This window comes from Homarus americanus, unplaced genomic scaffold (genome assembly GCF_018991925.1).
Source record: "Homarus americanus isolate GMGI-L3 unplaced genomic scaffold, GMGI_Hamer_2.0 scaffold28, whole genome shotgun sequence".
NCBI lineage: Eukaryota > Metazoa > Arthropoda > Malacostraca > Decapoda > Nephropidae > Homarus > Homarus americanus.
In genome coordinates this window covers 5,427,500-5,442,768 of record NW_024742238.1, presented here as the reverse complement: position 1 = coordinate 5,442,768, position 15,269 = coordinate 5,427,500, and the positions used below count along the sequence as shown (strand labels likewise).

The 15,269-nt window shown below is 44.7% G+C and overlaps 1 protein-coding gene across 1 annotated transcript in view; it reads left to right on the top strand.

Annotated features, from left to right (window-relative positions):
- LOC121876674 (synaptotagmin-1-like) overlaps positions 1–15,269 on the top strand; it is an 81,096-nt gene that overhangs the window by 50,714 nt on the left and 15,113 nt on the right. The window contains exons 2-6 of the mRNA XM_042382023.1: positions 3,027–3,157; positions 5,931–6,054; positions 10,089–10,254; positions 13,004–13,141; positions 13,917–14,120. Of these exons, the coding sequence (XP_042237957.1) occupies positions 10,126–10,254; positions 13,004–13,141; positions 13,917–14,120 (471 nt within the window). The 5' untranslated portion in view covers positions 3,027–3,157; positions 5,931–6,054; positions 10,089–10,125. The remainder of the gene's footprint in view (positions 1–3,026; positions 3,158–5,930; positions 6,055–10,088; positions 10,255–13,003; positions 13,142–13,916; positions 14,121–15,269) is intronic.

The following is a 15,269-nucleotide window of genomic DNA, read 5'->3' as shown; positions in this document are numbered from 1 at the left end:
ACACACACACACACACACACACACACACACACACACACACTCTCTCTCTCTCTCTCTCTCTCGTTTCTGTTTACGTGAGTAAACCTATATTGTAATGCAGAGGGTATAGTCTTGGCAGGGTCAACATTACCCTCACATGCACACCTGTTCAAGGTTTTCACAGGTGTCATTCCTCTACCTGTGCCTCATTTCTCCTCCCCTCCTCCCTCCCTCCCTCCATCCTTGCCTCTTTCATCTGAATTCCTCCTTCTTTCTTTTGTTCCCTCCTCCTCTCCCTCCTTCATTCTCTACCTCCTCCTTCTTCGTCCCTCCCTCCTTCATTTCCCTCCCTCCCTCCCTCCTCCCTCCCTCCCTCCCTCATTCTCTACCTCTCTTTATATGCATTCCTTCCTCTCTCTCCCCTCTTTCTCCCCCTCTTCCTGTACACATCGCCAGCACGAGCTATGATCTACGCTGACGTTTTCCTTCCATCCAAGACGGACGTTCTCTTCTCTGCCTGCAGTGGCATTCAATTGTGTCATGATTGTAGTAGTGGACATCTCTCTCTCTCTCTCTCTCTCTCTCTCTCTCTCAATTTCTCTTTGGTAAACTTGTAAAGACCAAGTGTGTGTGTGTGTGTGTGTGTGTGTGTGTGTGTGTGTGTGTGTGTGTGTGTGTGTGTGTGTGTGTGTGTGTGTGTGTGTGTGTGTGTGTGTGTGTGTGTGTGTGTGTGTGTGTGTGTGTGTGTGTGTGTGTGTGTGTGTGTGTGTGTGTGTGTGTGTGTGTGTGTGTGTGTGTGTGTGTGTGTGTGTGTGTGTGTGTGTGTGTGTGTGTGTGTGTGTGTGTGTGTGTGTGTGTGTGTGTGTGTGTGTGTGTGTGTGTGTGTGTGTGTGTGTGTGTGTGTGTGTGTGTGTGTGTGTGTGTGTGTGTGTGTGTGTGTGTGTGTGTGTGTGTGTGTGTGTTTTGTGTGTGTGTGTGTGTGTGTGTGTGTGTGTGTGTGTGTGTGTGTGTGTGTGTGTGTGTGTGTGTGTGTGTGTGTGTGTGTGTGTGTGTGTGTGTGTGTGTGTGTGTGTGTGTGTGTGTGTGTGTGTGTGTGTGTGTGTGTGTGTGTGTGTGTGTGTGTGTGTGTGTCAGCAACTTCCGGAGAATATCGATAGACAATTTCCTATTTGTTAAGGAAGCTGAACTTCTCCTTGACGTATTTCCGTGACTAAAAATAAATAAATAATACATACATACATACATACATACATACATACATACACTAAAGATTCTCTGAGATATATAGGATAGGATTCCCAAAGGCTCGCATTGTTTCTCGTAAGATGACGTCAATATTACACCGAGACTCGACCCTAATGCGAGACCTTCACTTAGTTTACGTGTTAAGTGAGAGAGTCTTCACACGAGACTAGTCATCATCACACAACATCCGGCCCAATGAACTACGTCACATCCCGATAACACCAACTTAATCCTCCTCCTCCCAACTGATAATACGCTGGGATATTTCGTTCTGTGAGACGTGGATTATGTGTGTGTGTGTGTGTGTGAATATCTTTGTGTGTATGTGTGTGTGTATGTGTGTGTTTTCCGTCACCACAATCACAGTAACGCTTTCTGTCTCTTACCAATATATGAAGGGTTCGAATCCTGCTGGGTATCGCCACATGAGTCGGTGTTATCCAGTGTGACCTCACTACCAAACATCACAGGCTTACCGCATTGATGTTGTTGTTGTTGAGAGAGAGGATGTTGGTTCACTCCCCCCTTATCCTCTTTAGTGATGGTAATTTTTGGAGTTAAGGTCAAGGTCAAGTGAGATACAGACAGACAGACGAACGAACAGACAGACAGACGAACAGACAGACAGACGGACAGACGGACAGGAGGAAGAAGGAAGGCGGAAGAAATACGTTGATCCAGTTATACGGAAGTGATCCGATGACCTAGTTGGAGTCCCCTACTGTGTGTGTGTGTGTGTGTGTGTGTGTGTGTGTGTGTGTGTGTGTGTGTGTGTGTGTGTGTGTGTGTGTGTGTCGTCATTGATCCCAAAACCTTAAAGACGAAACTAGACAAGTTGTTTCCTGGTCCTGGAAGATATAGAGTAAACACCTGTAATTAGCGTCTTATCTTTATCTTTTGTTTCTAATTAAAATTTAGGTAACGATGTTACCTGTGTGTGTGTCAGGTTATATTGTGTTGTTTGGGGGATTGTTGTTATTATTGTTATTATTATTATTGTTATTGTTGTTCTTTTTATTATTATTATTATTATTATTATTATTATCATTATCATTATTATTATTGTTATTGTTGTTCTTTTTATTATTATTATTATTATTATTATTATTATTATCATTATCATTATCATTATTATTATTATTATTATTATTATTATTATTATTATTAATATTATCATCGTGGTTATTGTTATTATTATTATTGTTATTGTTATTATTATTATTATTATTATTATTATTATTATTATTATTATTATTATTATTATTATTATTATTATTATTATTATTATTATTATTATTATTATTTTAGCAGCGTTGTAGTAGTAGTAATAGCATTAGTAGTAGTAGCATTAGTAGTAGTAGCATTAGTAGTAGTAGCATTAGTAGTAGTAGTAGTAGTAGTAGTAGTAGTAGTAGTAATGGTTGATCAAGAAGCTTCCTCCTCTAGTGTTCCTAACCTCTGGTGGGATGGGACCAAGTGCAAGATGCTTCTACGCCAGACTCGGAGGTTGATCTCCGAACAAGCAGCAGCCCAGAAGTTATGGTACAGCCTGGATGAGATGTCATCTGTCTTTCTCTCTCCTTCGGTCAGCTTTGCTCTGCCTCAGGGGCAGGCTTCTAACTCCGACAACTGCTGCAGATATTGACTATGAGGCTACAGTCACTGAATGCCGCATAGATCTGCAGCTCATCCTAATACAATGGCGGCGAAGGTGTGGCTATTGGGGGAGGCTGGAGGCCACTTAAAAAAAAGTAGTAGTATTAGTACCGTAGCCTGACTTAACCGTGTCTTCTCTCCCCCAGATGTACACACTCACCGCCTGGGGACGCTTCGGAGTGATGGTGGCGGGAGCGGCGGTGGTGGCGGTAGCGGTGGTGGTGGTGGTGTGTGTGGTAGGGCACGGCTGTTGGCTCAATTGCCCTCCTACTTAATGGTGAGTTAGAGTTAATGTATAGTAGTGAAGTATATTGTATAGTTGAGTGTATAGCATCACGTTGTATAGTTAAAGGTATACTACTGTTGTATAGCCTGTGTATGTGTGTTTTGGAGGGTGAAATTCTCTCTCTCTCTCCCCCTCTGTGCCTCTCTTCCTCTTTTCCATCTCCGTAATTCTCTCTCTCTCTCTCTCTCTCTCTCTCTCTCTCTCTCTCTCTCTCTCTCTCTCTCTCTCTCTCTTCTTTTTCCTCCCTGCCTCCATGTGCATCACTCTCTACGCCTCTTTCTCCCTCTCCATCCATCTCATCTCTCCTATTCTCTCTTCCTCTTTCCCTCTCTCCCATCTCTCTCATTCAAGTCTCTCACTGACCAAACACAACCTATTTTCCATTCCACGGAGTTTTCCCTTCGCTCCGTATGCAAATGAGTTGACCTCCTTCCCTCAATAAAACATTTAAGTGAATATATAACCTAAAACATTCATGTATGCGAGTTTCCATGGTAACGTAAGGATCTTTAGCCCATCAGAACACTTGGGTAATTGACGTAAGAATTCAGCCCATCAGGAACAAAGGAGGGAGTGAACATCAGGGTGGAGATGTCTGATCTGTTAGTAAATTGGTGCTTAGGAATCAGGTCAGGGTGTAGGAGCCGCTGTTGATGTCCTATTGCCAAGTACTGAGTCGTGGAGGATGGTAAGGGGGGGTAAGGGCGAGACAGAGAATAATGCAGAGATAGAGACAGACAGAGAAAGAGACGACACAGACAGATAGACAGACTCACAGACAGACAAGACAGCGACCCAGCCGAAACGGTACATAATCAGACATAAGAGATAAATAACTTTGCGGTTAAATAACGATACAATAACACTGAAATACAACAATAACAACAATACAACCAAACAATAGTCACTCCCACAACATTAAATTAAATAAAAACAAAAACGTGAAACAAATTAACGGGGAAAAAAAAGTCAGTTTCATGTTTATATACTGAGTGTTGCCATCTAGCTGAGCCGTTGTACCAGATATAATTACAGATTCATTATTATTTTATTTGCGTCGTGATGGGATGGCGGTGTTGACTGGACTTTTAATAATAACAATAATGGTAATAATAATAAGCTGGGAGAACTGTACTGTTAATTATTTTCACAGTGGGGAGGACCAGCTTTCAAAATATAGTTCTAACAGTTTATTTGGGTTAAACTTTCAGTATACCAACTCTCTATATATGGTATTAAACCAGTACGAATTTGTATAGTGATTTTACTGCATAAATATCTAAATATATCGGTACATCTGTCTATAGGAGTTTGGGGAATGTTAAAAAACCGGTTTTCTAATGTTACTCCGTTCCCGTTTTCTGTCACACTGATGTATTAGGTGGGATAACTCACTTAAATACCTCACATCACATAACAACAAAACAGAGTGTCATTCCTTCATCAAAGACTCCAAAAGCTTCACATACAAATTAACCACAATCCCGACAGCCTCTTACCTACATCTCTCTCTCTCACTAGAATAAACACTACAGGTACAAGTGTCTCCCTCCACCACTAGCACACCTGTACGACAGATGTGGAAGACCTCGATATGACGTATGTGATCTTGTTTACACGTGTACTCTCTCACACCTGCGCACCACAACAACTACCTTTTGACTGTCCTTCACACTCCTCTTTCACCACCCCCTCCCTACCCTTCCTCCTCTTTCCTCAACCTCCCTCGCACCTGAAGGAAGGGTGAGTCATCAGCTTGTTGCCACGGGAAAAAATGAGTGAAGTTTCTATCTATCTATCTATCTATCTATCTATCTGTCACCAATCACTTACAATCACCAGCCATTTCCAGCTACCAACACAATTGAATTTTTTCTTGAACGCATTAACTCAATTACTTCCTACTCTCGCGTGTGTGTGTAATAATAATAATATTAATTATAATAATAATAAATAATAATAATAATAATAATAATAATAATAATAATAATAATCATAATAAACGGTTTATTAATAGAGTTGCAGCCGGTGGCTGAAAATATACAAACTTACATTTGATTTAGACATAATGATATGCGTTCAATACATTTACAGGGCTGTACAGTACATAAATCAGAGCTGTTTATTATTTTAACAATAGATGGGATGGTGCTATTCTTATATCTATCGGTGTGGGCTCTATGGGCTGAATTTTGTTGTAGTGGCGGACTGCACGAGGTGGGCAAGGATCGCCGGTGGCAGGAGGTGGCAATGACGAGGATGGTGCAGTAGTCCACTGCCAAACCTTACATGCTTGGGGTGGAGGTCACTGAGGATGGCATTTCCAGGTGGAGGAGAGAGCGTTGATGTACAGTCTGCGCCGGCATGATGTGTGTGTGTGTGTGTAATTTCATTATCACTGATGGATATGCATTCCCTTGTATTGTTCCCTTGATACATTCCTTCCGCACGATGATTGGTGGAGAGACTATTCGGTGTTTACTGATTGGTCGAGGGATGATTATTCTCGCTAGGATTGGAGGTACAGAATCTATCGTGTTTTGTCATTAGTTCGTTGAATAAGTTATTTGTTTATTATTATTATTTGTTTGTCATCATTATCATCATCATCATCATCATCATCATCATCATCATCATCATCGTGCCTATCATCTTGCTTTCTCACCCAGCATCTTTCTCTCTAATCCTCTCATACTCTCACTTTGTCACTATCTCAACTTCTCTCTCACTTTCTCACACACTCTCTCACTCTCTCCCTTGGCAGATGAGGAGCGTAGACGTCGAGAGAAGGAGCGTCAGAGCATATACGCCGGTGAGGCCCCTACGCTACGCCTCACCACCTACACGAAGAGCCCCACTAATGACCCTACACCTGACCTGGCCCTCACGTGAGTACCTGTACCTGTAATTGTACCTGTACCTGTGTGTGTGTGAGGAGGTTTTTGAGATATTTCACACACACGCACACACACATGGTTATGAAGATGAATGGCACTTGGCACTGCTAGAAATGATAGATGAGAATGCCAATGCCAGATACCAGCTTTTTGTTAACCAGCCTGTGTTTAACTTATTAACATACATACAGACAGACACACGAGCAAGAGATAGGGTTAAACATAGCCCTGGTAATGGCACTTGACTTGGCACTCTGTGAAAGTAGAAAGGAGATAGTGCCTGTGTCATAAACTCGTTACCTTGTTGGTGATGGTCAGGCAATTTGACCCACCAGAGGGGGAGATGTGTGCCAGTAGTGGATATTTTAGGCACTGGCATCGTTGGCACCATCACTCCTGGCTGTAACACCGTTGGCACCATCACTCCTGGCTGTAACACCGTTGGCACCATTACTCCTGGCTGTAACAATCGTTGGCACCATTACTCCTGGCTGTAACATTGTTGGCACCATCACTCCTGGCTGTAACACCGTTGGCACCATCACCCTGGCTGTAGTTGTGGCACCATCACTCGGCTGTAACACGTGCTGGCACCATCACTCCTGGCTGTAACACCGTTGGCACCATCACTCCTGGCTGTAACACCGTTGGCACCATTACTCCTGGCTGTAACACCGTTGGCACCATTACTCCTGGCTGTAACACCGTTGGCACCATCACTCCTGGCTGTAACACCGTGTAGTGTAAATGTTGCTCAATAAACTTTAAACTTTGATATTAGTTGGTGTAAGGAGATGAAGAGTGCTGGTGTGGTGGAGTGGTGATGTGGTGGTGTGCTGGTGTGGTGGTGTGCTGGTGTGGTAGAGTGCTGGTGTGTGGTGTGCTGGTGCTGGTGGTGGGAGTGCTGGTGGTGGAGTGCTGGTGGTGAGTGCTGGTGGTGGAGGCTGGTGTGGTGGAGTGCTGGGGTGGTGGAGTGCTGGTGGTGGAGTGCTGGTGTGCTGGTGTGGTGTGTGGTGTGCTGGTTGGTGTTGGTGGAGGTGGTGTGGTGGAGTGCTGATGTGGTGGAGTGCTGGTGTGTGGGGAGTGCTGGTGGTGGAGTGCTGGTGGTAGAGTGCTGGTGTGGTAGAGTGCTGGTGTGGTGGAGTGCTGGTGTGCTGGTGCGCTTACAACGATGGTTTTCTAAATTTCTATCGTAATTTTCTCCTTTACCTTTGAACTGAAAATACTAAGCTGAAGAATCTATGTATCATTTTCCCATACATATAATACACATACACTTATACATGTGAGAATACATCTATCCTTGTAGACGCTTTCCCACGACCCTCTTCACTTTCCCACGACCATCCTCACTTCCCCACGACCTTCACTTCCCCACGACTATCCTCACTTCTGACCATCCTCACTCTCACGACTCTCCTCACTTCCCCACGACCATCCTCACTTTCCCACGACCTTCCTCTCACTTCCCCACGACCTCCTCACTTCCCACGACCTCCTCTCTTCCCCGAGATAAAGATAATTGTCTCGTCATTAGAAACACGAGTCAGTGAGATAACTAGTGAGAGAGGAAGTGACAGTTTGAGAGGGAAGGAGGTAAGGAAGGAAGGTGGGGAGGAAGGAAGGGAGGAAGGAAGGTGGGGGAGGAAGGAAGGTGGGGAGGAAGGAGATGGGGAGGAAGGAAGGTGGGGAGGAAGGGGCAGCTGGAAAGACGTGTGGAAGGTGTTAATAGTGAGCAGATGTGTTTAAGGGAAGATGGGGAGAAGGTTGTAGGGAGATGATGGTGGGACGGGGGGAGAAAGGTGAAGGTAGGACAGGTGATGGGGAGAAGGGTGATGGTAGTTGGAGGAGAAGCATAGTAAATAGAGGTAATGTGGAAGGTAGGGTGAGTCTCTTTGTTCTCCTCAGGAATTCAACCCAAGGAAATAAAATAAACCTTTTATGGAAATTGAACCTCTACAAAGTTAACCTGTTAGGGGTAATTAAACTGGTGGGGGGGGGGGTTGGTGGGGAGGATGATGAGCTGTACACCACACCACGAGGTCCTGTGTGTATGTCTGACACGTGATGGGGCAGGAGGAGGGCATGTGTGAAAAGTCAGAGTGAAATGGTAGGTTATAATTGGAAGTGTGTGTGTGTGTGTTGTCAGGTGTTATATTCACACACACACACACACGAGCTAAGATAACTTCATCATAACTCCTGAACCGATGTTATCTATACACTTACTGTCCTTCTCTCTCCTCTCCTTCCCTCCTTCCCTCCTCTCCTCCCCTCCCTCCTTCCCTTCCTCACTTCCCTCCTCCCTCACCCCTCCTCCCTCTCCCTCCCTCCCTCACCCTCCCCTCACCCTCCCTCCCCTCCCTTGAGAGGCGATGAAGACACAGCTCCCAGACGGATAAAGTGACTAACACGTGACAGTTGTGGCCAGGACTTGTGCAGCTGCTGTGATGCTGTACAGGTAAGCGTGAGCCCTGTGCTGCTGCTGTGGTGTTGTGCCAGGTGGTGCCAGGCCTGCAGCAGCTGCTGTGATGCTGTACAGGTGGTGCTAGGCCTTGTGCAGCTGCTGTGATGCTGTACAGGTGGTGCTAGGCCTTGTGCAGCTGGATATAGAAAGGATGAATGTACGGAGATAGATAGATAGATAGATAGATAGATAGATAGATAGATAGACAGATAGAGAACCGCCCCTTAAAAGTCTCGTTGGCAGCTGTGATTGATTGTCTGCGTCACAAGTGTTTTGACGGATATATTCCAGACCTTATTATGGCGGCTGTCGGTATTCAATGATTCACTGTATCATGTCTGCCACGACGGAGGGTGGGGGGACGGAGGGGGGTGCGAGTGAGGGGGACGGGAGGGAAGGAGAGAGACAGTGTGTGGGAGATGAAATTTCTCCACGTGACGGGAAAGTGAGGGAGGGATGGGAGGGGAGTGTGACAGAGGATGGGTGTTAGGGGGAAACTGTGGAAGGAAAGGAATGGAAAGGGGAAGGGGAGACGGAAAAGAGGTGTGATAAGAGTTTGATTGGAGGGAGAGGGTTACACGAATGCTCTTCCTCACTTGGATATCTCTAAAGGTCCTCCAAGCAACACACACACACACACACACACACACACATTCCTTCACTTGTACAGTCGGCTTCATTTAGACCTGGTACAATGGCTGGTGTGTTTTGTGAGATGTGGCAAGTCTGTTACTATTTCCCCTTATTGAACCATCCATATTGAACCATCCTTATTGAACCATCCTAACTAAATCATCCTTGCTGAAGCATCCTTGCTGAACCATCCATACTGAACCATCCTTGCTGAACCATCCATACTGAACCATCCATACTGAACCATCCTTGCTGAACCATCCATACTGAACCATCCATACTGAACCATCCTCGCTGAACCATCCTCACTGAACCATCCATACTGAACCATCCATACTGAACCATCCTTGCTGAACCATCCTTACTGAACCACCACCACTCGCCTCATTCACTCCTCCAACTCCTTAATAAACTATGGATCTCCTGTCACCATTGCAGCTATTACCCATCAACTAATTACCCAATCACCTATAAGTCAGCTGATGGTAAATGGCCATGGGCAGCCTCTCTCCGTCATCACAATGTTAAAAAAATAAAAAAATAATAAAAAATAAATAAATAAATGAAATAAATAAATAAATAAATAAATAAATAAATAAATATATAAAACTGGTCGTCTGTAGAGATTAACACTGGGATAAAGTGTCTAAAATGGCTGTTGTTGTGAAAAGTTTAAAATTAATTGAAAGTTAATCTCGCGCGTCACAACAACTACATACTCTCTCTCTCTCTCTCTCTCTCTCTCTCTCTCTCTCTCTTTTACGTACACAGGTCTTCATGTACTGTACGTTTTCTCCCAATATGTACTTATTATATTTTGCAAACATGTACGGAATTTCCTTCAAATGTACACAATTATGGTTTTAATGTACGTATGTCTCTGTATATGACCACGTCCATTATTAACTCTCTCTTGTACGTACAGGCCAGGCCAGACTCCCACGCACACCAAGTACACGTACATGAGTCCAATTCACGGAGCATCCACGGAGACTAACTCACTCCTAGGGGCGCTGTCCTCCAAGAGGGACTCAACGTACTCATCCATGTCTGAGTACTCGGGCAGGACGTCGCCTACTAACTCCTGTAGGGTGAGTACATTAGTCTAGGTTGAGTACATTTATGTGTCTGTGAAGTGTGTATTAGAGTCCGTATAATGATTTAGCTCGATGAGTATAAGGTGTTTTAAATCTCCCTTGAGTACAGTTACATAGTCTCATGAGAAACGATGTCTTGAGTACAATGTCTTAACCCCTTGAGTCTTAACCATAGTACTCAAAGGGTGAAATCATCGTACTCAGTGTTAAATCATCGTACTGAACATATTAAATCACCGTACTCAGTTTTAAATCATCTTACTCAACATATTAAATCACCGTACTCAGTGTTAAATCATCGTACTGAACATATTAAATCACCGTACTCAGTGTTAAATCATCGTACTGAACATATTAAATCACCGTACTCAGTGTTAAATCATCGTACTGAACATATTAAATCACCGTACTCAGTTTTAAATCATCGCACTCAACATATTAAATAATCTTACTCAAATACGTGTCAGGATTTTTACCCCATTAAGAGAAAGGATTTAAAATGAGTTGTTTGACCTCAATGTTGTCATTATATTGTTTGGGTTTTTTACTCGTGGGGAAGGAAAAGGGAGGTAGGGGGAGGTGGGTATGAAGGGGCTGGTGGGTAGGGAGGGAGGTAGGGGGGAGGTGGGGTATGGAAGGGCTGGTGGGTAGGGAGGGAAGTAGGGAGGTGGGTATGAAGGCTGGTGGGTAGGAGGAAGAGGGGAGGTGGGAAGGAAGGGGCTGGGTGGGTGAGGCTGGTGGGTAGGAGGAGGTAGGGGAGGGGTATGAAGGGGCTGGTGGGTAGGGGAGGGAGGTAGGGGAGATGGGTATGAAGGGCTGGTGGGTAGGAGGAGGTAGGGGAGGTGGGTATGAAGGGCTGGTGGGTAGGAGGGAGGAGGGGAGGTGGGGTATGAAGGGGCTGGTGGGGTAGGGAGGGAAGTAGGGGGAGGTGGGTATGAAGGGGCTGGTGGTAGGAGGAAGTAGGGGGAGGTGGGTATGAAGGGGCTGGTGGGTAGGGAGGGAGGTAGGGGGAGGTGGGGTATGAAGGGCTGGTGGGTAGGGAGGGAGGTAGGGGAGGTGGGTAAGGAAGGGCTGGTGGTGGGAGGAGGTAGGGGGAGGTGGGTATGAAGGCTGGTGGGTAGGAGGAAGTAGGGGAGGTGGGTATGAAGGGGCTGGTGGGTAGGGGAGGGAGGTAGGGGGAGGGTATGAAGGGGCCAGGTAGGGAGGAGGTAGGGGAGGTGGGTATGAAGGGCTGGTGGGTAGGGAGGAGGTAGGGAGGTGGGTATGAAGGGGCTGGTGGGTAGGAGGAGGTAGGGGGAGGTGTGTATGAAGGGCTGGTGGGTGAAGGGAGGTAGGGAGTGAGGGAGGTGGGTATGAAGGGCTGGTGGGTAGGGAGGGAGGTAGGGGGGTGGGTGAAGGGGCTGGTGGGTAGGAGGGAGGTAGGGTGGGTGGGTATGAAGGGCTGGTGGGTAGGGAGGAGTAGGGGTGGGTGGGTATGAAGGGCTGGTGGGTGGGGAGGGAGGTAGGGGAGGTGGGTATGAAGGGGCTGGTGGGTAGGGCGGGAGGGGGAGGAAGGGTAGGAGGGGGAGGAGGAAGGTAGGGGATGAGAGAGGGTGGGGGAGAGTGGAGGGTAGTGAGGAGAAGAGGAGGGGGAGAGAAGAGGGGAAAGAGACAGGAGAGAAAGGTGAGGGAGTGGAGGGAAGGGGAAGAAAGATGAGAGGAGGGTAGAAGGAGGAGGAGAGGATGGTAGAGGGAAGAAGAGGAAAGAGAAGAGAAGAGTCAGGGAATCAGGGAAAGGAATAATGAAGGTAAATCTTACATCTCAACGTTAAAAACTCACTAAACATTTCTCTCTTATTAATTAATTATTTTTCTGGACTTTTGAAGTGAGATTTAATTAGATTTATTTTTATTTTTTGAGTTGTTGTTTTTTTAATTAAGTTTATTTACATTATTTTATTAATTTTTTACTTTATTTCATTTTTGTATTTTTTTTCTTTCTGATTAATTTCTTTGCAATTATGGAAAGAGAGAGAGAGAGAGAGAGAGAGAGAGAGAGAGAGAGAGAACCAGTAGAGAAGGGAATATTCTCTCTCTCTCACTTCTCCCCTCTATGCAGTAAATGGCAACATGTTGGCCGTAACCATGACAACGCCAGACCAGAGGGTACGCTTTGAGTCCTTACTTTATCTGACCTACCCTGGCTGTCTGTGCGTGTCAGGCAAGGTCATCTCATCTCAGGTTGTTATATCACCTTTAACCTCGACTCAGAGTGAATTTTTAGATCATTAGGGGTGATTTTAGGTCATTAGGGGTGATTTAAGGTCATTACGGGTGATTGAAGTCACTAGGGGTGATTTTTGGTCACAAATTATCCAACTAAATTCTCCATGACCTTAGGTGACCATAGATGACTGAAGATGACCCTAATTAACTCTAGATGAGCCTTAGATAGCAAAACATTGACCTAGGGTGACCTGAGATGACCCAAGATGACCTCTCCATGACCTTTCTTAGCTATCCTTGCAGAGTAAACGTGTAGAACAGCATGGATAGATGACCTTGATACCTTAGGATGCCCAAAATGACCCCACATGACCTTAGATAACCATTAAATGACCTCACATGACCTTAGGATGCCCCAAGTGACCCCACATGACCTTAGATAACCATTAAATGACCTCACATGACCTTAGGATGCCCCAAATGACCTCACATGACCTTAGATAACCATTAAATGACCTCTCTTGCTTTATCCTTCCAGAGCAGCGTGGGGGACAGCGTGGGTAGCGGAGTGGGAAGTCCTGTGGGAGGCGAGGCACAAGGCCACCTCTCCTTCGGTGTACAGTACGTCGTGACCAGCCCAGAGTCCAACACTGGCAAGCTGGTCATCACTGTCCTCGTGAGTATCTCGAGACCACCTCCTCCTCCCCACGAGATCTCCTCACTAGACCTCCTTCAAACCTCCTCCTCCAAACCTCCCTGTGAAATCTCCTCCTCCAAACCTCCTCCTCTAGACCTCCTTCTCCACCACCTACTCCTTCCTGTACCAGCCTCACACACACACACACACACACACACACACACATATATATATATATATATATATATATATATATATATATATATATATATATATATATATATATATATATATATATATAGAATTGCTTTCATTAATTTGGTGGAGAATATTATTGACATTCATATTTTATTAGGTCATTATAAATGGATTAGTGTGCTAAATCCCTCGTTAATAATAGACCAATTACTCTCTAATTATTCCACGTAGAGGGTGAGGGGGGGGGTGAGGTGAAGGACTGAGGCCATATGAGTGTGGTGATATTAGATTCCTTCGTCAACCAATTCTCCTGTAGTGGTTCTTATCGTAGCTCCCTGTATCCTGTTCCACCCACAGGTTATACGAGATTCAGTAGAGCAGGAACTAAGGAGATAGTTTATGTATTAATTTCTTTACCTGTAGAATCTGTTGTTTTTGTAGGTGTCTTTTAGTCTCATTCAACACTCTTCAAGTCCTTGTGTTTCATCCCTTCTTCGGGAGACGAGGGGCCTTGGTGGTCGGGGTAAACCTAAACAACTACGGTATTTAAAGTCCTTCATTTTTAGGTGTTTCAGTAAGTCCCTTTTAATACGTTTCGGGTCCTTACCTTCTACAGGAGGCGCGGGGCCTAACAGGACGGGAGTATCTGGGTAACGCGTGTGACCCCTACGTGAAGGTGGTGGTGTGGAAGGAGCGACGGTCTCTCAGGAAGCAGAAGTCTCCTCCCCTACACGTCTTCAGGACCCGCACCGTCAGGCACACCCAGGATCCCACCTTCAACCAGTCTTTCGTCATTGAGGCGGCCAAGAGCGACCTCAAGGTAAGAGAGAGTCATTCCTACTTGTCCCAGACGCCCTTCACAGCTACTCCTCGGGGCGGCTGTTGGACCAAACACCTTACACTTGAACTGGTGAGATTTCTGTCTACTGGAAAACTGTCCAAGGGGGATTTTTGTCCACAGGATATTGTCCATGTACCCATATTATGACCCCAACTCATTGACACATCCTCGAAAAATATTATAAAAGACTCCTACCAGACAACCCCTCCTTCCCCCTGACCCCAAGTCTTTCCTCAGATATCCCTACAGCCATCCTCGGGTATTCCTAGAGGATCGTGTAGGATATAGGAGATTCAGTAAGCCTTTGATGTTGTCCATTACAGGGATTCCAACCCCTGTATAGACCACACCACCAGCTGTTCAGGGGGACTTGACTTCATCGACTACAGAGAACTGTTATTGTTGGGTGTTTGGTTAAATTTAGATGGTAATAATGTATATAGACGAGTGTTTATATAATGTTATTTATATATATTTTCATGTTATTGTTGCTTAACCCCTTCAGTACGATGGCTTAACCCTTTCAGTACGATGGCTTAACCCTTTCAGTACGATGGCTTAACCCTTTCAGTACGATGGCTTAACCCCTTGAGCACGATAACTCAATCCCTTGAGTATAATTATAATGCCACCTCTCGTACGTGTGATAAATAAGAACAGTTCAAGATGTCTTTGAGCCTAATGAGCATAATTCATTTGTTCAGTCCCTCTGATATTTAATTATCCACTAATTAAATACTCTAATTGCCTTCATTACGTCTGATTAGTTGTGATTAGATGCAATGTTTAAATAGATTGATTATATTTACGATTCTCATGATTATATTTAGATTAATTATTTAGATTATTATTATAACCCCTCGATTACTTTTGATAATTATAGACTTTTTAATTAATTAACATACATTGTTAATTGAATGGTAAGGTTCTATCTCATTATTTGAGTCTAATTAATAAATATCGCCCAAGGTTTAATGAAGTGATGTATTTGATAGTTAAGTATAATTAGATTTAGTGGTTGTTAATAGTCTCATAGTGATTATAAGCCTCAGGTGTGCTCTTTAGAGGATTGTGTTAGTTTAATTACATGAGCGTCATATAGGGAAATTTTTTACCTGTGCGGAGTTT